The 21459-nt window shown below is 41.8% G+C and overlaps 2 protein-coding genes across 4 annotated transcripts in view; one reads left to right on the top strand and one right to left on the bottom strand.

Moving 5' to 3' along the window:
- Window positions 1-401: 401 nt before the first annotated feature.
- Window positions 402-8058, bottom strand: ccnk (cyclin K). Of its 2 annotated transcripts, XM_020633489.3 has the most exons (11): window positions 7919-8058; window positions 5611-5846; window positions 5235-5316; window positions 5013-5144; window positions 3867-3972; window positions 3718-3775; window positions 3110-3279; window positions 2810-3018; window positions 2635-2665; window positions 2293-2370; window positions 402-1833 (listed from the first exon to the last, which is right to left on the bottom strand). In XM_020633489.3, exons 1-11 carry the CDS (start codon window positions 7925-7927, stop codon window positions 1286-1288), a joined length of 1659 nt encoding a protein of 552 aa, XP_020489145.2. In that variant the 5' UTR covers window positions 7928-8058; the 3' UTR covers window positions 402-1285. The 2 variants fall into 2 exon arrangements, with proteins under 2 accessions (XP_020489145.2, XP_020489146.2); XM_020633490.3 differs by lacking the exon at window positions 7919-8058 and having other exon boundaries at window positions 2299-2370; window positions 5611-5863.
- A 3844-nt stretch (window positions 8059-11902) lies between these two features.
- The window catches only part of bcl11bb (BCL11 transcription factor B b), a 30309-nt gene continuing 20752 nt past the window's right edge, over window positions 11903-21459 (top strand). Inside the window, exons 1-3 of one of the 2 annotated variants that reach the window (XM_065963503.1) lie at window positions 11903-12538; window positions 12659-12976; window positions 20546-20932. In XM_065963503.1, coding sequence (XP_065819575.1) covers window positions 12913-12976; window positions 20546-20932 — 451 coding nt within the window. In that variant the 5' untranslated portion in view covers window positions 11903-12538; window positions 12659-12912. Of the gene's footprint in view, window positions 12570-12658; window positions 12977-20545; window positions 20933-21459 lie in introns of both variants that reach the window. The other variant, XM_029277251.2, reaches the window with a different exon arrangement.

The raw sequence follows: 21459 nt of genomic DNA, 5'->3' as shown, positions 1-21459 counted from the left end.
AGCAGTCTAAATAGTAAACTAATAAGAAAAAACAGATCAAATAATCATAATTGTTCTATGGTTAATAAAAATCAAATGATTTAAAACTTCAAATTGTTAACTATAGATAGTGTATTAAGACTAGTATGAAGATTAACTTTATTAGACCGATGCGTTTCATACTGCAAGTATGTGATTAAAAGTTTCAATGGTTAGCTTGAACTAAGAAAGTCTAAAGTAAGTATGCTTAAAGTCATGGAAAACATTTGTAATAGGTTAGCTTAAATTATTTGGATTACTTCAGGTGTCAGGAGTGTTTAGGTAAACAAGAAAAGTGTTCTGAATCACTGCTGCACATAATGAATCATGATTATTTAATGAGAAATACCTTACCTCATACAGACTGAAGAAGCAAAGCTTGATTCAAAGTAGGAAAAGCTGCTTTATTGTCCTAAGTGCGACTCAGACACAAACCAAAGCTGCGTGCAGGATACAGAAAAGAGAAGCCTGGCTAAGGCACATATGGATAATAAAACTCTCAAACAAAGGACTCTAACTGGAAAGATCAGATATGTACAAATATACGTAAGACTGTCCAGTGTTAGACATGGTTGATAACAGGCTTGTTGTTCTAAAGTTCATGTACAGATTCACTAAAAAATGTTATTTCCTTTTATAACAAGACGACTGCATGTCCGATCATCTCATGTGTTACTGCACTTCGATTTCTCAGCAAAACAGTAGGAATGTGGAGAAAAGGATAGCAGGGAGAGAGACACTTATATGAGCGAGTGTTTATGAAAATCAATCAAAGAGAAAAACAAATACAATCAGGCCAACTGAATATAGAAAGACTCCATCTTTGAACTCCTAAAGGTTAAGTAAAAATTGTACATGGCATCCCCTTAAACTGAGTGAAAGAGTGTGTGACTAAACAACACAAATAAAAAGATCAGGGTTCAAACATTTCCGGGTACATTTCCAGAATAACAAACAGCCGACAGTCTTTGTTACAAGTTCCTGGAACTGGGCACAATAGTACCATCCTGTACATGTTTGAACTATTCATTCAAAACTGTTATGTTTTCTCAACGGGTCAGGTTCTACTGATAACACCACGCTTGAGGTTATGAGAACCTGACCTGGTGAGACCCGTCCAATCCTCACTTTGACGTTGTGAAGCCTTCATGAAGAACCTCGACAACAAAAGTCAGCCTGGAGCTGATCAGGCTCTCCTTCAGTTCAGTTCCTGCTTGTTCTTTCTTTACAGCTGCAGAGACTCAGTTCAGACTCTGTTGTCTCATTCTCATCTCATCCAACCGCCACGGTTCAGGGGCATGCCAGGTGGAGGGGGCAGCGGCACCTGTGACTGTCCTGGAGGACCAGGAGGTGGAGGAGGGTACCCGGTAGGTGGGAGACCGATACCTGGAGGAGGCACATGGCCCGGCGGCATGCGCGGAGGTGGTGGAGGATAGTTGTTGTAGCCTGGTGGGGGATACGTGGGTGGCAAGTTGGGCGGTGGATACGAGGATGGAGGCGGTGGAGGGCCTGGAGGTGGTGCTGCAGGCGGTGGGTAGACGTGGGGGTGGTATGGCGGTATAGGGGGAGCATAGTTAGGAGGCATGGGGGCGTAGGAGGGAACCTCTGTCTTCATCATGGACTGCAGGCTCTGGAAGCCTTCTCCAGACATGTAGGAGCTGGTGGTGGACATGATGTAGTTGGAGGGTGGAGGTGGAGGAGGGCGATGGGGGAGTGGAGGGGGCTGATGTGGAGGTGGGGCGTGCGGGGGTAGAGGAGCTGTTTCACTTCCTGGTTCGGCCTCTGTGGGAGGGGCTGGAGCTGCGGGTTTGCGATCTGGTGAGCGACAGGGAAAAAAAAGAGAAAACAGAAAGGTTACAAATTTCGATCATCACTCTCTTAAAAACCTGAGACCCCCTCAGACGACTATGATCTGGAACAACCTCTCCATTCTCAGACTGTGAGCGCACAGTCAGAGCAGGACTGCCAGGCTTCAGCCACACAGGAGGTCTCATTATCAGGCTCAGGCTCTAATCAGATTGGTCTGGGAGAGGTTAGGAGTGTGTGTGTGTGTGTGTTAGGAAACATTGTGTCCAGACGAGTTGCTAGTTATGTAAGAAGACTAAAGACTTAATATTGCTCTCTAAGCTGGAGTCCCAGGCAGGGGGGGCTGGCAGAGTTTTAATGGGCATTTTGGTGGCACACACAAACAAAGTACCAATGCTCTAACCGTAACACTAAATAATTCAAACTGTATTGATTATAGACTAGAGGAGGAAGGAAGGTGGCGCTCACTTTTACCTGGTGGAGGCTGTGATGTGGGCAGGGGGGGCATGGGGCTCTCCAGTCTGGGAATCTTTGATCCAACTTGTTCTGTAAATATAACATAAAAGACAATAAGACTTTTAAAAACAGTGAATGCATTCAGGGACTTTGATAAATAAAGACTTGAATTTTCTTAAAATCCTAAAACACTTATCACCTGCAAAAATAAATGTAATAAATTCAAAGACGTTGTCTAAATGTTGTCTTAATGTCCCAATCATTAGCAGACTTTACTCTCAGGAATAGATTTTTAACATTTTAACTGATTGTAAACTCTCAGGAATAGATTTTTTAATGGCATGAAGATCTTACCTGGAGCCTTTGGTTCATCTTTAGGGGATGTCTGAGAAAGGAAAAAGAGAACTCTAGTTAAACAAATGAACAAAGCATCTGGTGAATATTTTTAATAAACTAATAGGGGAATTGAAACAGATTGGAACAATTTCTCCACTGGCCATTGTTTTGTGCCAAACAGAATATTACTCACATGTGAGCGTTTGAGCTGGCGTGCAGGGCTGCCTCCCTGAGGGGAAGTCTTCTTTGGTGGTGGGGGAGGAGGGTTGGCGGCTGGCGGCTGTCCCAGTGGGACCGGGGGAGCGGGGAGAGGAGGAACAGAGGCCCGCTCCTTCTCCTGGATCTGCTGAGGGATGGGCTTGTTCCCCTGGGAGTACAGGTCCAGGATCTGGTGGCAAATGTCTGGAAGACAAGGACATGTTTGACATTGAGACAAGTCAGGAAACAAGATGGGGGGGGGGGGGAAGAAGTGATACGGCTTTATGATGAATACCTTCAAGCAGCTCCACTGGGACGTCCTGGACAAACTGCTCCCACCAGCGGCGAGACGATTGTTTGGCCGTCCACTCCTGGATGTCAAACTTACAAAGACGGCCAGCCAGGTACATGACAGCTACAGCGATAATCTCTGGCTCCCACTGCAGAGACAGCATGGTGCACAGGCTGCAGGGACACAGGAAATATACACACAGCCTTTTCTCAATTATTTAAAATATAAGGAATCTATTCTCTATTTTTTATCCTGATCCTTAAAGGACATAGAAATTTTCATTAATCCATCTTTATCAATATTATCATGAAATGAATTGTTCAAATAAGTTTGTGTTATTTTCTGGTTAGAGACCAACAGGAATGTGGGCAGCAATATGCAGAATATATGGATCTGCAACTAAAGGTACAGACTTCAGCGTCAGGAAAGCAAAGAGATACTAAATAAATAAATGCTTTCAAGATTAATAATCAGAATCAGAATCGGGTTTTGGTGCTAAACAATTAACAAGGAAATAACGCAGAACTAGCAATAACTTAAATAATACAGTATAAGAAGCTATTAAAATATATAAAATAAGCCAGTTAAGAGTTTGATTACGAATTGCTCACCTGTCATTGACAAAGGTCCATGCCATCTGCAGCACCTTGCACACTTTATTCTTCTCACCTTTAACAAGAAGAAAAAGATCCATAAGCTTTCCAGATTCCTTAAACTATGAAGTATTAAAACCCCGCGTGCGGCTCTTATCCCATCTCACCTTTCAGCTGCTTGACGTAGCGCAGCAGGAACATGTAAGGGTGCTCCACCTGCAGGTCAAATTTGATCGTCTGCAGCAAAATTCTCTCCAGCACCATGACCTCTTCCTGTAGGAATAGATAGCTTGATTATCCCTGATGGTGAGATACAAGATTCTGTTCATTTGTCCTTTTCCTTATGTATCTGCACACATTAAAAAGACTAAATGGTTTTCTCCCAGCCCCGAGCAGTGTGACAGAAAGAAAAGTAAAAAATAATTTAAATCAAAAAGAGCAGACAAGAAATAAAACACGATGCAGCATACAGTTAGCACCACAGCCATTCAATGAGTGTCTAAAGTGATTTAAAGGCCAAGTGCAGCTTGTGTGCCTCTGATACTGATTAGTGTGACAGGGGAGGGGGGGACACAGTTTGTGAATGACCCTGACAGCCTGTGGAAAACAACTGTTGAGCATTGTCAAGGCGAGGCAGAGGGGACACTAGGTAAGACAAGAACTTTCCACCTCGCAGAGTGTATTCCACCTCTCTCGCACTTTAAAAGTGAAGATGTGAGAGCACTGCCATCACGTCTATGATGCAAACACTAAACTCTAAAAGTTAACAACTGCATGCATCCTGTAATCATTTAATAAAACGTTGTCTTAAAACAAACAGAATGTAAAAATATACATTTAAAAAAATGTGATATCTTGCTATTATATCATCTTTCCAATTTGATCCAACTACCCAAAGAGAAGGTAATAAACACACATTAAGTTGATCTTAATCTAAGTATTTTTTTCTCAGTTGGATGAGAAAATAAGCGTGTGCTACTTGTCCTTTTTCTGAACAAATTGTGTACTTCCATCACATTGAAAGTTAGTTGGAGACACGTCTAGTGTGAGCTTGGTTACTTTGCACTCAGTCAATGAAAAGTGAAAGTTGTCAGTCAGGAGGTGAAATCCTGATGTTTGTGAGAGCAGTTCAACAACAATTAACACTGCTAAACATTTTCCATCATGTTTTTTTCTAACTATCTCTGCATGAGATCCCAGGGCTCTGTAAAGCAGGTTTATTAAATATTGGGTTTTCTTATCATTTACCTTACAATCACCACTTCACACAGGGAAACTGTCTAAACACAGAGGAAAAATAAAAGGCATCGCACCTTCGGATCGTCTCCAAACTGGGCAAACTGCACGTCATTTAATAAGCTGCGAGCGGTTTTGATGATGTCTTTACACTTCTTTGGGGTTTCTTCCACTTTCCCCGCCAGGAACAGACAGCAAGCACCCGTCACCTGTAAGACACAAATCCAACCATCAGCCCCACACGACTAATCCATTCCAAGGAACAGGAAAACGCGAGGATATCCGTCCACTGAACTTACATATCTGGGGAACTGCTTGAAAGAGTGGAACATGTAGAAACGGTGGAAATATATGATGCCAGTTGCGAGTGTGTCATAGTGTCTGATGACAGTCAAGGAAATCCTGAGAACTGTTTACACTTATTTACTAAATTAATTCTTAAGATATCAGCAGCTATGGAAAATAAAATGACTTCACTTTCACCGATCATCTATGACCATTACATGCAGTAACCGACTGGTGGTCTTATTCACATGTACATGGATAAAACAGAGTGGTACTATAAGTGGGGCATTCTTCTCTCTCTATATTTTTCATTAGGATAAAATGAAAATGTAATGATTTGTTTACTGATGCTAAACCCAGTGTTCAGATATATCAATCTATTAAGGATACAGGCCAAGTCTGGTCCCCACATCGAAAATGAAGCGCGCTCCTTCTCTCCGATACCGAGCCTCTGTGCCAGGATCCAGGCCCTCTGACTGAGAGGGCGTGTGGGCCAAATCCTTCTTGTCCCAGTACCAGCACGGCTTGATGTGGTCCAGCATCCCTTGGTTGGTCATTGAGTAATTCTCCTTGGAGTCCTTCATTGGCTGAGGAGAGGCGACAGAGGATGGACCTGCTGTGCTGGGCTGTTTAGATACAAAGCAACGACAACTCAAATGAAAGTTATTCTCAATTACTGTTAAATATAATAGCAGCATCACAGCCTGATGCAGTGGTTACCTGATGCAGTGGTTACCTGATGCAGTGGTCACCTGATGCAGTGGCTACCTGATGCAGTGGTCACCTGATGCAGTGGTTTATTCGACCAACTGTCAGATAGTCTGACTCTGTAGTTCACATTTGGTCGTTTCAAATAAAAGCTTGCGGTGATGCGATGTCAAATTCAGTTCTCTTGCTTAAGACTCAAAGGGGAGAGTTCAAATAAAGGGTAACTGGTGACAACTCAGAAAACTTGAGCCACACGTAATATCTTAACGTAGCAACTATGACAACGTTAATCTGCAAACCATGGTGGAGAGATGGGTCAGTTTGCCCAACAATACTTTCCCCATGTCAGGTTTCTGACGAGGTCACAACGTAACAGAAGAGGGTGTACTTGTTTTACGCAGAACATTAATATCAGCCTTACATATATTATCATTATTATCAATGTTAAAGAGAATCTGAGAGCAGCTCAACTTCAACTTCTATAATGATCATAATCAGTCCTCCCCGTTTCATGATTGTGACAGGGGCTAACGTTGATATTAGACTGATCAGTATATTATCATACTTAGCTTTTTCTGCTAATACCACACATACCTTTACCATTATTACTGGCATCGTTGCTAAATCTATTTTATTCATCGTTGCTCATTCTCCCTCTATCCCCTCCCACTACAGTTTCAGCAGATGGCTGTTCATCATGAGTCTGGTTTCCTGACTCTTAAAGGAAGTTGAAACTGAAACTTAAGAACTCGGTCGACTTTAAAACCATTCAAATCATGCACAAAGTTAAAAAATGATCAGATACCGAACAGTATCCAAAGGTTTTTTCAGCAGAGGGACAGTAAACACAATCTCAGAAGAATGTTAAAAAAACAAAACAGCAATAAGGACCAACATGAAACTACACTGTATTACAGCGAAGGGTGTTAATTTATAGAACAGCTGCAGTGATGAAATGAAAACATGGAAAACATTAACACAGTTTAAACACATTTTCAAGAATAACATATTTAACAAATATAAAATTGAGCAGTCAATGGGAAAAATTGAATCAATATGAGTTGTAAGGTCTGTACCGTCTACCAGTTAATGTGTGTAATACATTATACCTGTTGCTTTTGTTACTTCATTATCTGTATTATTCAACTTTATTTTTTAAAGCTTAGTCTTGGATTCATTTATTAAGCTAAAAAGATAAAAAGGGGTAGGACGTGATAAGTTATTTAACTTCATCCTACACCATTTTTGAATATGGACTAGTTAAGGAAAAATAATCAAGCCACTGCAGAAAGTATGCTTTGATTGCTGTTTGCTTTGTTTGTAATGTATATTTTTATTTTATTTTTAAAACATGTTCGAAATTAAAAATAAATAAATAAATGAATGAAAAGTGTTTTCTTTTGCAGCTGTAACTTTATAACACCTTGCTGTGCTAGTGATGGATTAATGACTGGGTCTTTGTAAAGTACTATAACAAAGAGTACGTCATGTGTCTTGAGATTAGATGTGTTATATAAATAAAGTTTGATTGATTGAACGTACAGACACTTAATATCTGCACAGCCCACCCTGTCACTTCATTAAGTACAGAGCATGCTCTCACTACATGACATTATGAACATTGAATATGGGGCATGGTTAAAACACAAGTATGGATATATAAAAAAACGAGGAAGGTTTGAGGAACATGAAGAAACATATTTAATAATATGAAGCCAAGAGAGTAAGCTCTTAAAGTTACCGCCATGAAGCTAACGTTGCCAAATAACCGCAAACGCGAGGATATTATTGTGTTGTATAACTCTGAGGTAAGATCAATGTAAACACTCTGAACGAATTAGTTTGTATGTTTGAGCCCAGGTGGTCAGAGTTACCGAGCAGACAGGTGAGCCTCTGTTAGCAGCTTTGGTTAGCTCGACTCGAGGTCTGACGTAGTCCAAACTCACACCTATCATCTATCCGTCTGTCTGTAATGAAACACAACTCTTACCTTTAACATGAAGCCGATACAATAAATACACCAACACGGACAGTCGAGGTCTTAATCCGCAGTTATTCACCATGAGTTGGCTAAAAAGTGATAACCAACAATCTCCATTGTAACAAGGGCACCGCCATTTTGGCGTACGTCACAGAGACTGTTGATGCAGACGTCATTACGCTAGCCTTTGACGCACGTGTGCTGTGGTTTCATGTTAGTTATATCTTTTCTCGCTGTGGTTAATTTGTTCAAAGCTTAAAAGTTATTCTCATGCTACAGGAAAATGTCACTTAAAAACAGCCACTGACATTTTTTTTTAAATTTTGCTGTAACATGTTATTTCAGATTATATCCACTAGAGGGAGACAAAGAACAACACATGGACTCACAGGGTCACTATACACATTTTTACATCCAATATTGTTGACCAGATGACTCACTAGAAATTAATATGATCTCTCCTGAAAACGTTATTCTTTTCTGATCATTGCTTTAAAGTGCAGATCAGATAAAAGAAATGTAAAAAAAAAAAATTATTCACATGATGAATGATGCACTTTATAATGGGTTTTGAAGCCTACCTGTTTCTGTTTAAAAAGACTGCTGTTCTGCGCACAGACTGCAGGCCTGTATTTTACTCAAATGGTTTCAGCACTGAGGCCAGTGCATATATATTTATTCCCCCTTCATAAATAGAAAAAGATAATTATTGCCATCCCCTTAATACAATTTTGGATGGTAATTTGTGAGGGGTGCACAATTTTATAAAACAAAAATAATGATTTAAAATACCAGAACAAACACAAAAGGCAGATAGCTGGATTATCTCTGATGGTTAGATCACTGCACACCAAGCAGAGGGGACACAGCACTTGTTCACTTGGCAGGATATCAACTTTCCACCTTGCAGAATGTTTTTCATCCCTCCCACACTTTAAACGTGAAGAATTAAGAGCGTTGACATCACGTCTATGATATCAACTGTTAACTCTAAAAGTGAATCACTGCATTCAGTAGTAAGCAAACACAAAAGGCAAAACACCCCAAAGATAACTGGATTGGGAGACGTTTTATTTCATCTGGTGAAAAATGATTTGAGAACCGATGTTATGTGATGTGTTTGTTAATGGGTGAAGATATTAATACAAGAAATGAAATCAGTCATAAAATCTGTTTGTTTGTTCTTTAATTAACAAACCAGGCCTCTTGTTTAATATAAGAGCTACATGTATTTTCATTTGTCTCCATTAAAAAAACAATAATAATAATAATAACAGTAAGATGCAGGATATAAAAAAATGAAAAGAAAACCTGCTGGAGTTACACAACAAGGTTACAATGCTGAGCAGCTGAATCTGACATTTAAAAAAAAGGAAATGATCACTAGATAAAGCAAAATAATTTGTTTTCTCACTGAGTCATCTAAATTAATTTGAACACCTCATCCTCATCACCTTTGTCTGAATTATATGTTTCAGCGTATAAGAGCAGCCTACATCTGAGTAACATCGTGTGCCCTCTTAGTTCCCCTGCCAGCATCACTTCTGAGAAAAGCCAGCATTGAATCATTTACCGCGTCCAAATTAAAATTTGGAATCTGCATGCATTATATATTCACCCGTGCTCGGACAAATCCTCTTAACTGCTGGAGAAATTGTCAGGATGTGTCCTGTAGAAAAGTAAGAGCCTTGTCTCGTTGTATTGCCCGTAGCAAGGGAGCATCTCAATCTGTCACTCAAGTCCACACACACACACACACACGCACACAGTCATACACACACACTACAGTAAATCAGCTTATGAATAATATATACTTGTACTTTCTTTATTAATATTAAACATTGCATAATGAAGCACAGACTATAAGCAAATCCCAGAGCAATATTCATATTACCATGAGCTGTCCTGGAGTGGACCTCTCATTGTTTGTGTCAGTCCTTTTGTGGTTAAACACATCAAAACGCCAGTCTTGGCGGACTTTTACACTTAACCTCCAGTGCACAAAAAACATACTCTTATTTTATTTCATTTATATGCAGAATATTGGTCTATTTTAAGATACAATTGTTCTATTCTTCAGAGATGGGAGGGACATAAAGAATAAATGATAAAAAGATGTGACAAAGGTTGTGACCCAGAATCAAAGTTCCTTGTGCTTTTGTCTACTGATGTGCAACATCGTCTCATGACTTCACAGAAATTATAAGAGTTCAGAAGCTACTGAACTCCTGGGTCATTTTTTGGGGGAAAGTTGTAACATGGACAAAGCTTTCATCTCAGCATGTCCTCATCTCTTGTGTAGGCATTGCCCTGCGGTGCGTTCAGGGGATCTCCAGAGCGACGCTGGCACTTTACCACGCGTGCTTGTCTCCTCAGAGGCAACACTTTGGACTTAAAACCTTTCCTGTGTCCACAAGCACGGTGTTTGTGGTATACTGGCCTTGTGCAACCCAGCTTAAACTGCCTTTGCCCGCAGCCTGCAGATACAAGCTATAATGGAGACATTGATGTATTATTGAGAAACCCATGGGTGAGGATCAAGGAGCTGCTTGCAGGCAGCAGGGAGCACAATGTGTGTGTGTGTGTGTGTGTGTGTGTGTTTGAACTCAGGATAATGCTTTCCTTCAGCATCCGACGTGTCCACGACTTGCTGTTGCTCTCTTGGCCCCCTTTTGCAGAAAAAAAAGAAGACATTTCATGTAATATCACATAGCGAATTTATGCTCTCCAGTCAAAGCAATATGCTTGACAACATGCTGGCCCTGTGTGTGTACAAGATAGCTGTTGTGTGTAGTGTTTCCATGTGGAGTCTGCTGAGGTTATGTCTACTTGAGCCAGAGCTGAGATGACATTTCATTTATATAAATAATTACTGTCCTGAAAGTCCCCTAGGCCTGCCCCGAAGCAATCAAACTTCTAATGCTCTTAAAATTGCCCAACATGTTTTATTAATGGCAGACTATAAAATGCATATAGCTGCACACTTCTCTGCTGATCCACCAGGAAACAGTGTGGACTTTAAATGGTCGTATTAGGCTGTGTATTTTTATTCAACAATGTATTTCACTCAAATTATAGCACAGCGCAGGTTTGAATTGTATGCTAAGGTGAAAAAAGGAACTTAGTCGTGTTCTTATCTGAGCTATGGCTTGTACAAAGCACTTAACTGTGCACACACAAATGAATACAGTGAATTATGTGCCGAATGATTGCCCATTAGAGCCATTAATTGCCTCTGAGTGAACCTGATCCGCTCTTCAAGGACTCTCTTAGACTCTGAATTGTATAAATGGCAAATTAAGGAGGCTTCATTCTAAAAATAAGAGTAAAACAGTGTAAGTCTGCCTGTGTGTGTGTGTGTGTGTGTGTGTGTGTGTGTGTGTGTGTGTGTGTGTGTGTGTGTGTGTGTGTGTAAGGTATCATCCTCTGAACAGTTTGTTATGTCTCCTGACTGTGCCAACAGAGGGTACTGTTGCCTCACAACATGTTTAAATGATCCAACAACAAAGATGCAGCCTGCTGTTTTAACCATCTGATTTAATGTGAGTAAAAAGGTGTGTGTAATATATAGGAGTGTTATCTGGTCATTTAAAAGTCCAGAATGTCACAATAACATTATAGGTTCTGTCCAAATTATAGGTGACCTTTAACCCTGATTGACAGATATGTTCTCTACAATCTGATAGGTGTGTGTGGTCCTGACGTTAAAGGTATTTAAAACGTGTTATTTCTTGTATTCTAAAAGGGGGGGAAAAAAAGTTTCAATAATATGATTTAAAAATAAAAATGGGGGGGGGGCATGGAATGGAAAAACAAGATACCAAAGGAAACAATGTTTTTTTAGGTGCTGGTCAGACCAGCAAAGTGGTTAAAAGTGAGTGTAAGAAAAGGAATTTGGCTGCACGAGAATGTGACACATGTAAGCAACTGCTGATAAGTTATCGACACTTTAGTGTGTGGAGGAGCCACGCGCAGAGCTCCGGGGAGCCTCCAGTGTCCGCGTGCTGACCGCTGGCTTCTTCCCCATGCTTGTTGTGTCTGACGCGTAAACGTCACGGACGCACTTGAACTTGAATCCAATCCGACTTACGGAGGCAACCCCAACCACACACACCCACGCTCACACAAAACACTGGCAGCAGAGCATACACACACACACACACACACACACACACAGAGACACATAAACGCGGGGTCCTCCCTAACAGAGCCTCTTTCATCGTGTGAGTCAACAAGAAGTAGCCTCGACATTGGAGGAAACTAGGAAACATTGGACCTCTGCTTGTTGGAAGAGAAGGAGGAGGAGGTGTCTTGTCTGCCCGCCTGCTCCCTCTCTCTCACCCCCTTTCTCTCTCTCTCTCTCGTTCTCTCTCTCTCAATCAGCGAGGCTACTGCCACTAGAGCCAAGAGTTGCCGTTCCGCGCACCGATGCCAAAACGCACAGGAGGAGTCAGTGCCAAAGGGTCATTTTAGCGCACCACTGCTGAAATGGAAGGACTGTAGGGAATCCTAGAATATACAGCAGCAGTTTGACCCCTGATGATATAATCATATCATTAGAATAAAGGAAGGGAGAGGAGTCAAATAAGAGCCAGAATCACCGGGGGAGCCACCGCGGTCGCTGCAGAGGTGGGCAGTCTAGGATTTTTATCCGCAAAAGGTCATTGCAAACAAAAAAATACCTGAGCATTTATCAGCACATCGGCCACTACTGCACCCTAAAACTCAACTTTGGCTTCCTCAATCCAGGTGTTGATTCCTAAGCAGACGCTGCCTGCAGGACACTGTGGAGAGACTGCTCTTCCATCCTTATTGCGCGCCTGTCCGGCTCCTCACTCACCTTCCCACGCGCACGTCAAAGTTGCAGCTAAAGACTGTGAACAGCTGGGGAATTAGGAAAAAAGGAAAGTTGGTCTCTTGTGATTCAAAAGGGAACCGACACCACGGTCCAAGCCGACTCCAAGTGCCGTTCACCGGGCGATGCCAGAGTAAATGCCGGGGCAATGTCCCGCCGCAAGCAGGTGAACCCGCAGCACTTATCACTGACGCACAGGGAGACAATACAAGGTGAGTCTCTGCCTGCAACACTTTTTAATCGATTCCGTTGATCAATTTAACAAGTTATAGTTTATCATTACTATTCATTCTTATTTTCATTTATTAGTTTAGGAATGATTCAAATCGTATACTCGTGTTTTTAATCTTTAACATTTGCCGGACAAGGAAGCCAATTACCGACAATAACTTTGATATGTAACAATAAATTAGTGACAACACACGTGCACACGAAAGAAAGAACGGTACTATGCCATTTTTTAAAAGATTCCTATTTGAATTAATTTGAGTAACTCAGTGGGTTATTAATTCATATTAAACACTTTTACAAATACACATCATTAGGCTACAATTTAGTTTGAATTTTAAATGCAAATTTGCAAGTTTGCTTAACTTAACTTTAACAGATGATCTTTTACAACTATTTTGAGGACTTTTTTTTCAAAGTGTGTGTCTGTGTCTGAGTGTTTCCATGTGCACGCACGAGCGTGTTGCGCGTGAGTGCAGAATCCAACATTTTATCATAACACAATTTTCCAACATATTGCAACATGTGGTATTGTGTTTATACTTTACGTGTTCTTTGTTAAGCATTTTACTGATGTATATTTACAGTGTTTTCTTATTTTCTGCACACTTAATTTAACGTTTATTTTGATTTAAATAATATTTCGCTTTTGATCTCAATCTGTCAATCACACGCACATGAACACACTCATACACACACAATCACACACACTAAGACAAACACACACAGAGTTTAAAATAAAATTTCCCTGGCACATAATGGCCTATCTGAACTTCGTGGTAACATTCAGACACATGACAACAAATGACAAAAATCAAATTGTGCAAAAAAACAACCGAGTTCAATTGCAGGAAAAGAAAAACAAACACACACCACACACAAACCACCATCAACCTAAACTTTATTCATACAATATTTTAACACACATGCTCGTAACTTATTTTCAGATTTCCAGAGCTGCGACCAAAAATTGTGATGAAATTGCGCAGATTAAATCTGAGACAGGAATCTGTTTTTTTCGTGGGCATATGATTAAAAATAATCCAATTTCAAATCAATTATATCAATCTAACCTTCATCTCCCAGCGCTCCCTGCTTTGCCTAAATCCAATTTCATAGGGGCCTAATCTGGGTAATTCATTGCAGAAGTTCATGATGTAATCTTTGGCCAATCTGGTTTGTGTTGAAAGGGCTCCGGCGCATTCCGTCCCACCCGACACGTTTGGCATTTAGACTTATCATTTATCCCATTCACTTTGTCTCTGCTTCATGGCCCTGGCGTTTCTTCTGTTGAGTTCAAATAATTACGGTAATTCCAGACGTAAAGAGCAATCTGAAATCTAAATGTTTGCTTCAAGAAGAGTTTTAGTTTTTTTTCTTTAGTTTAATTTTCCTGAGTTGGATCCTCAGCAGACTTTAGCCACATGACAAAGATCGATCCAGTTTGAATATTGATCTGACAGTTTATCCTCTGCTGGCACTGTCACTTCATTGAAGTGGAGACCGACTTCATCCCTCACAATTCATTTTCAACCGTGCACACACAAAAAAATCCTCGGGCATGTGTGCTCATTTTTAACGTTTACCTGCAAGAAATATGATAATAACCTAATATTTGTAACCTCAAGCATATTTTCATTTGTCTTCACAGCATTGGTAGAAATTTGGACTAAATGTTGAATATTTGCCTCTCCCCCTTCCAGTCATGGGTCACTGTTTTTTTTTTTTTTTTTTTACATCTTTTTTTTTTTCATAGTACTTGCACAGACCCTCCCAGCACCTGCTGTGCAGTCAGCATATTCTTCAACCTGTGGTGCTGAATGTAGATCCTTGCATAATTAGACTGATAATTAGGTTTAACAGATTCAATTTAATTTCTTAGTTCCTTGTTTAAGCTTCAGACGTCTCATGCATACATTTGTTTCTATCTGAAGCTTCTAAGGACTAGTCATATAAAACTTTATGAGCATTTCTGACCAGTTTTAAATGACACCTTGAATTGACATATTTGCAAAAGCTGACAAATGTTTGGTGCTGTTGAATTTGGTCTTGCAGAGGTCAATACTGTTATGAAACGGCTATTAGAGCAACTACAGTAAGGTGCCATAAAGCAGGGCCATCTGGGCCTGAATCTGGTCCTACCTGTTCTCTCACATGATACACACTGTCTTCTGTTTGATGAACTGTGGCCTTGAGCAGTGACAATGACCTGAGAGGCACAAGTGCAAAATTAAGGAAGGACTAAACCTGCAGGTGTTTTTTTGTTTTTATCTTTGTGATGCATTCAAGGAAGTCAAATTAATTGCAAAAAAAACAGATTCTTAACAGAAAAGCAACAAAAGAAGCAATTGCATATTTTCTTTATCTCCCATTGTTCTCTCTCTCCCTGCAAGAACAATGTGTGTGAACTTGTATTTGCATGAAGCACCTTTTCTGTTTGCCATCTGTACAGGACATCTTAATAACGATACCGCATCAGGGGCTGTGATAGATGGATGGAAGACTTTTAATGTACCCATCATTCAGTGTGAGGAGGCTGTGTGTCGCTGTGGGCTGTTTCCTTAATAAGCTGGGTGGGTCTGAGGAGGACCAGGATCCCACCTCAGGCTGGAGGATCTGAGGAGTGCTGGGGGAAAACCAAACTCTAATTTGATTGAATCAACATAAGAGGAGAGCTTTGCAAATGTACAGAGGACATTTTAGAAATTCAGAAAGAAAAAGGCACCAAGCGGACTTTCTTGTTTGTCCCTTTTTAATTTGGTGTTACTCTGTAAATAGGTTGTGTAACATGCCAGTGTCATTTTGAGTGTCAAGATCTCCTTACACAACTAATAATCTGCATGAGTGCCAGCATATATCAGCCACATGTCAGACAAGGGGTTACTCAGTTCAACTAAACACAGCCTGGTGCCCTGCAGCCATGGGCTTATAGGTCACACGGTTGTTAGGTGAACAGAGAACCTGAATATCAGCATATTTCTGGACAGGCTTTCTGTGGAAGACTATGTACTGGAAATCGACTTGCAGGGCCAGACATCAAGAGGGACACACAAGTGACTGTAACAGCAGTGAATGAACACAACGCTCAAGTATGCACCAAAGAAAGCAGGCACTCACACAAAGACCCGGTTAAAATTGCACGTATCACCTTGAAAATGCATCAACAGACTCGCTTATCACATGTAACAAGCTTGTTTTGACCTTCAGTTTGGTGTTCATCCTTTTGTTTAATTAAGACTCCTGCAGGCAAACATCCCCTCAAGGCTTTTTAAACTCTTTCTGTAAATGATGAAGCTTCAACGACGAAGAAATCTATTCGTATATATCCTTATGAATCACTCACACATTAATGTAGCACCTAGAGTGTCGAGTTTCACAGGCCTCCCTTGTCTGACCTGGCGTTTTTTTGTAATCAGGATCACTAATACACAGGATTGTTTTCTGCCATCCAGCCATGGAAACGCCTCGCCATAACTGTTTACTCTCAGAATTGGCATGCTACTTGTGAAACAGTTAATGTTTTCCCCTTTATTCACACCATATGGCTGTCAAATGCTGGGGGAGAGAACCAACCGTACGCACTGCAACAGCACAGTAAATATTCACACACACACTCACATTGTGGTAACCGGATGATAATCTCACAGGAGATGATTGGTGAGCGATTTATGATTTACAGCGCAGCGTTGCTGTTTGTTCTCAGCTTCTCTTTCCATTTTGCAATATTATTGAACACATTTAATCAATTTTGCAATGCTATAAAGCTCCTCTATTATTATTATATCTTCTAAAATTGTTTGGCAAATTTTGATTTATATCTCCAAATGTCATGCCTCATGGCTCGCAAGTCATTTACTACGATTTAGTGACAAGTCGCAGTCAGCAGCAGAGCCGTATTTTGCTCACTTTCAGCCTGATAATCTAAGATTTATGATAAGAAATGTGACTGCTACAGATTAAATGGTGATAAGATAATGAAACACACAGGCCTGGCCTTACACAACCGAACTGTTGCAGCTCTGCTTGGCAATCACAGGCAAGACAAAAACAGGGATAGGCTAAGCGAGGCCGCTTGTTGTTTGAATTTTTGATTGCAACCATCTGCAACGTTGCTGGTGTCATTTATTTTCAATGACAGCGTGAATCTTACCCGACTTTCCCTGTGGGGTTTACACACATGTGTGTGTGTGTGTGTGTGTGTGTGTGTGTGTGTGTGTGTGTGTCTGTTTTAACTCAGCAAATGGAAGGAGAAAACAAAGAAAGGGAGACAGGTCTGAACCCATACAGGATGGTCGACTGTCATACAAATGCCCCTGGCCTTACTCTGCCTCCACCAGCAGAACAGAGTGTGCAGCTGGTATTAAAATGTTGTGTGAGGTCAGGACTCCAACGGAAAATAGTTTCACGGTTTCTGTTGAACGGCGCTCACGAGAATCTAATCAAATCTGCATCACTGAATAAAAACAAATGTTTCAAATCCAAGCTGAATTACATTTCCTCCGCTTGTAACTCCTCTTAGGAAAGAGGGGGACTTGTTAAACTATGTTATGAATTTTATTTCTGCTTTCACCTTTCCCTGAGGCAACAACGCAAACAAGAAAAAGTCATCAAGTTTACGAGAGCGTTTAAGGACCAACACAATAATTAGGCATTAGCAGGAGAGGACTTAAGAGGAACCGCATACATGCATCTTTGCATGCTATACCCACCTTTCTTTTTTTTATCCTGCTGCAACTGTGAAAAACACTGACATAGAGGACACATTTACTGGATTAAACACCAATGTTAATTGTAAAATTATAATGCAGCCTTATACCTGTGGTGCAAACATTTCGAAATTTTAAAGTACAAAAAAAAAAAATCCTTGGAAATGCAACAATTCTTCTCCTCTCACAAAATAGCTTCTTCTTTGAGAACTTTTTGTGCAGACTTTTCAATATATTTTTCCACCTTTTTTTAAGCACTAATGGAAATATTGGTGAAAGAGGCTCATTGTCTTCCCCTCTGTCTCCCATCTGGTACACATTGTGCAGCAGCAGCAGCAGCAGCAGTGGAGTGACTGACTGACTCTCTCCTCATCAAACTGATAGGGGGTGCTCTAAGGCTGCCTGACTTAACTTGCACTTGATAAGGCAGAGTAGCAGGACTGTCATTGGGTGACTAAAACTCCCTGAATGTGTGTGTGAGAGAGAGGAATAAAGTATGTGCGGTATCGCGTTAGACAGCTGGGTTTCATTGCTATCATCACGCCTTCTCCTCGATGGCATGTTTGACAGTGTGTCTGCTATGCTCCCTTACCTATCAAGCATGTTCCTCTCACATACGAGTTTATACAGAGGAATTAGACACTGTCTGTCACGATGATAGGCCACATTAGAGTGTTTTTCTTTCATGTGTATGTTTCCATTTCACTCTGTTTGTGTCCACAGTAGTTTTTTTCTTCTTCTCTTTTTCTCCCCCTCCTCTGGAAGAATTCCATGTTCAGTTCCTTCTTGCACCTGTGTTGTTCTCACACAGGTAAGCCTCAGGAAAGACGAGGGAGCGAGCGGGTTTTTTCAGAAAGGGGTGCGGTTGTTAGAAGATGTCCGACTGATATTTGAGTGGCATAGTGACAGTGCCAACGCCTGCTAATTTACAGCCTTCTGGCCCCAGGCCGTGTTACTTAACTAGAGGCTAACGAACAGGCCCTACTTTATCTGTCTGTGCAGGGAGAAAGTTAAGTTCAAATTCCCAGGTGTCTGTCATCTTGATTTACAAAACATTAAGATCCGGGTCTTTTGCCACCTTTCTTGTTTGTTTGGTTTGAAGTTTGAAACAAGAGTGCTACATTTTAAGCAAAGAATAGTCTGGCATTTATATGCATTTATTGATATGCATTGCACATATACATGTATGCATGCATGTGCACGGTTACACAGCCTGTGTGAACACACTGGAACATTGCTCCATGTGAATTATGGTCGCAAGCTGTGAACTGTAGGTAAATATGTGTTTGTGTTCCTTCTTTGCCGCCAAAGATTATGAGATGGAAATTATTTGGCAGGCATCCAGGAACCCATCTCCATTTAGAGAAAAGATATTTGGCGTTGGATCATCACTCCAGGGCGAAGTGAGTGGACTGGAACGTGTGTGTGCGTGGGAGGGAGGGTGGGTGCATGGTTGGGTAGAGTAAGGGGGTGATTCATAGTTGCAAAAGAATATTTGAAATAATAAAAAAATTCGGGAAAACTGTGCATCATATTCAGCCTGATCTCTACCCGAGTCTAACGGTTAAGACTGGGATTTTTAGAGGAGTAACACCTCCCTGGGAGATAAGAGAGTTAAGGATCTTTGTCTGATAACTACACACCGACACTCCGGCTGCGCACACAGCAGCACACACACTCTTTGTCTAATCTTGCAATTATTAGGGTGTCATGTTTGAGAAAAAAAATAAAGGAGGCAAAAAAGGGAGGGGTGGGTGCAGAGACAGGCAGGCGCTGCTATGCTCCTCTTCCAGGCATCAACACCTCTCCCCGGGTACCCGCTCACTCAGACGCCCCCTTAAAGCCTCTGGAGCTTCAGGTTTCCTCCAGGACATGTCTTCATACTGGTACATCAGGGTGGTTTTAGAAAAAAAGAAGGAGCTTGTGCATGAGGGATTTACGTTAAGCTGAGGGAGTCAGTGTGTGCCATAGGGGACGAGCTGGGGGGAAGAGTGTGTAATGGTTATTAATGACCGTGTCAGATCTGTGAAGAATGAGATTTACTCTCTTAACAGGACCTCGGGTTTGGCTTTATAGATTTTCTGTCTGTGGAGAATACAGTGTTCGAACTCACCTGCTCCATTCATGCACACACACACACACACGCACACACACACGCACACACACACACACACGCACACACACACACACACACACACACACACACACACACACACATTTCTTCTTCTTCTTTTTCTCTCATTTTCTTTTTCTTTTCTATGCCTTATTCTGTGATCCGCACAAACATGCACACACAGACACACTTATGTTGGTGGATGTGGCCTCCGCTAGGCAACACTTTGTTCTGCACAAGCCGGGGCTCCCACGTGGTGAAGGCAGCCATCTAACTGTGACAGCTCAGTGCAGCAAAGGCCCTCACAGGAAACCCAGCCTGCACCATGAGATGAATAGCTTCCTGGCCGCACACACACACACACACACACACACACACACACACACACACACACATATAAACACACACAAACGCAGACAAAAGCAGGCACTGACACACATATGATACAGTGTATCGTCCCACCCACGCAGATCTCTCACAGATTAACTGCACAGGTGTTTGTCTGGGCAAAGCAGCTTCACAGGGGCATTTTTTTATGCCAAGAAAGTGCGAATGTTATGATCATCACATGTGGGACGAGGACGGGGGGGGGGGGGGGGGGGGGGGGGGGGTCAGCTTTTATCCAGTAACATAATCAGGAATAACTTAACCTAGATGTATGTTGTTTTATTTCTGCGTGTGTTTCTATAAAAAGCAACCAAATTGATTTTCTCCACATCTCTTCCTTCCTGCAGCTGCTGAAGCCAATCATGATTCAGGTGCTGGATCTTCATCTCCACAGCTGTCCACTCCCAGCCCGCAGAGGTTGGGGCCAGGGGAGCATGACCTCCTGACCTGCGGCCAATGCCAAACCAACTTCCCCCTGGGCGACATCCTGGTCTTCATCGAGCACAAGCGCCGTCTGTGCCGTGGGCCAGGGAGCAGACCCGGGACCTTCTTGAAACCCGGGGAAAGTGGCGGTGTGGCAGGCATCGAGATCTCTCCCAGGATCCGGACGCTGGAGCTGGGCAGAGGGTCCATTCCAGTGGAGGTGGGCATCCAGGTGACCCCCGGCGGCGAGGAGCATGAGGAGAGGAGGATGACGCCTGCGAGGGGAATCTGTCCCAAACAAGAAAGAGGAGGTACGGAGACAGACACACAAACGTAAAGATTTAAAAGGATGGAAGAAGCAGCTCAAGTCTTAACACTGTTTTGAGTGGTGCTCTCATGGCAAAACACACATGCACACACACACATACACACACAAAAACTCACACACCTCTCTCACCTGTCCAAGACAGATAGCTGTCTTTAAAGAATCCCAGCTGCTTGTTATTTTGACAGTGGCCTTCAGGAGGGATTAATGTAGCCTGGGATGATTTCATTAGAGTCAGTGAGAGCTGTGTGCGTCTATTCTGCTCCGTAAAAGTAAAACATCACACACTCACACACAAACCCACAAACCCACACGCACACACGCACACACACACACACACACACACACACACACACACACACACACACACACACACACACACACACACACACACACACACACACACACACACACATAGACAAACAAACACACGCACACAGAAATACATACCAAACAAACAAACCAAAACACACTGGCAGGCCTGAAGGACTTCTTCAGCTGAAACCAATTGTG

This window comes from Labrus bergylta, chromosome 15 (assembly GCF_963930695.1).
Source record: "Labrus bergylta chromosome 15, fLabBer1.1, whole genome shotgun sequence".
NCBI classification, from domain to species: Eukaryota; Metazoa; Chordata; class Actinopteri; order Labriformes; family Labridae; genus Labrus; species Labrus bergylta.
The sequence above is the reverse complement of the archived record's forward strand: the minus strand, read 5'-3'. Positions and strand labels throughout refer to the sequence as shown.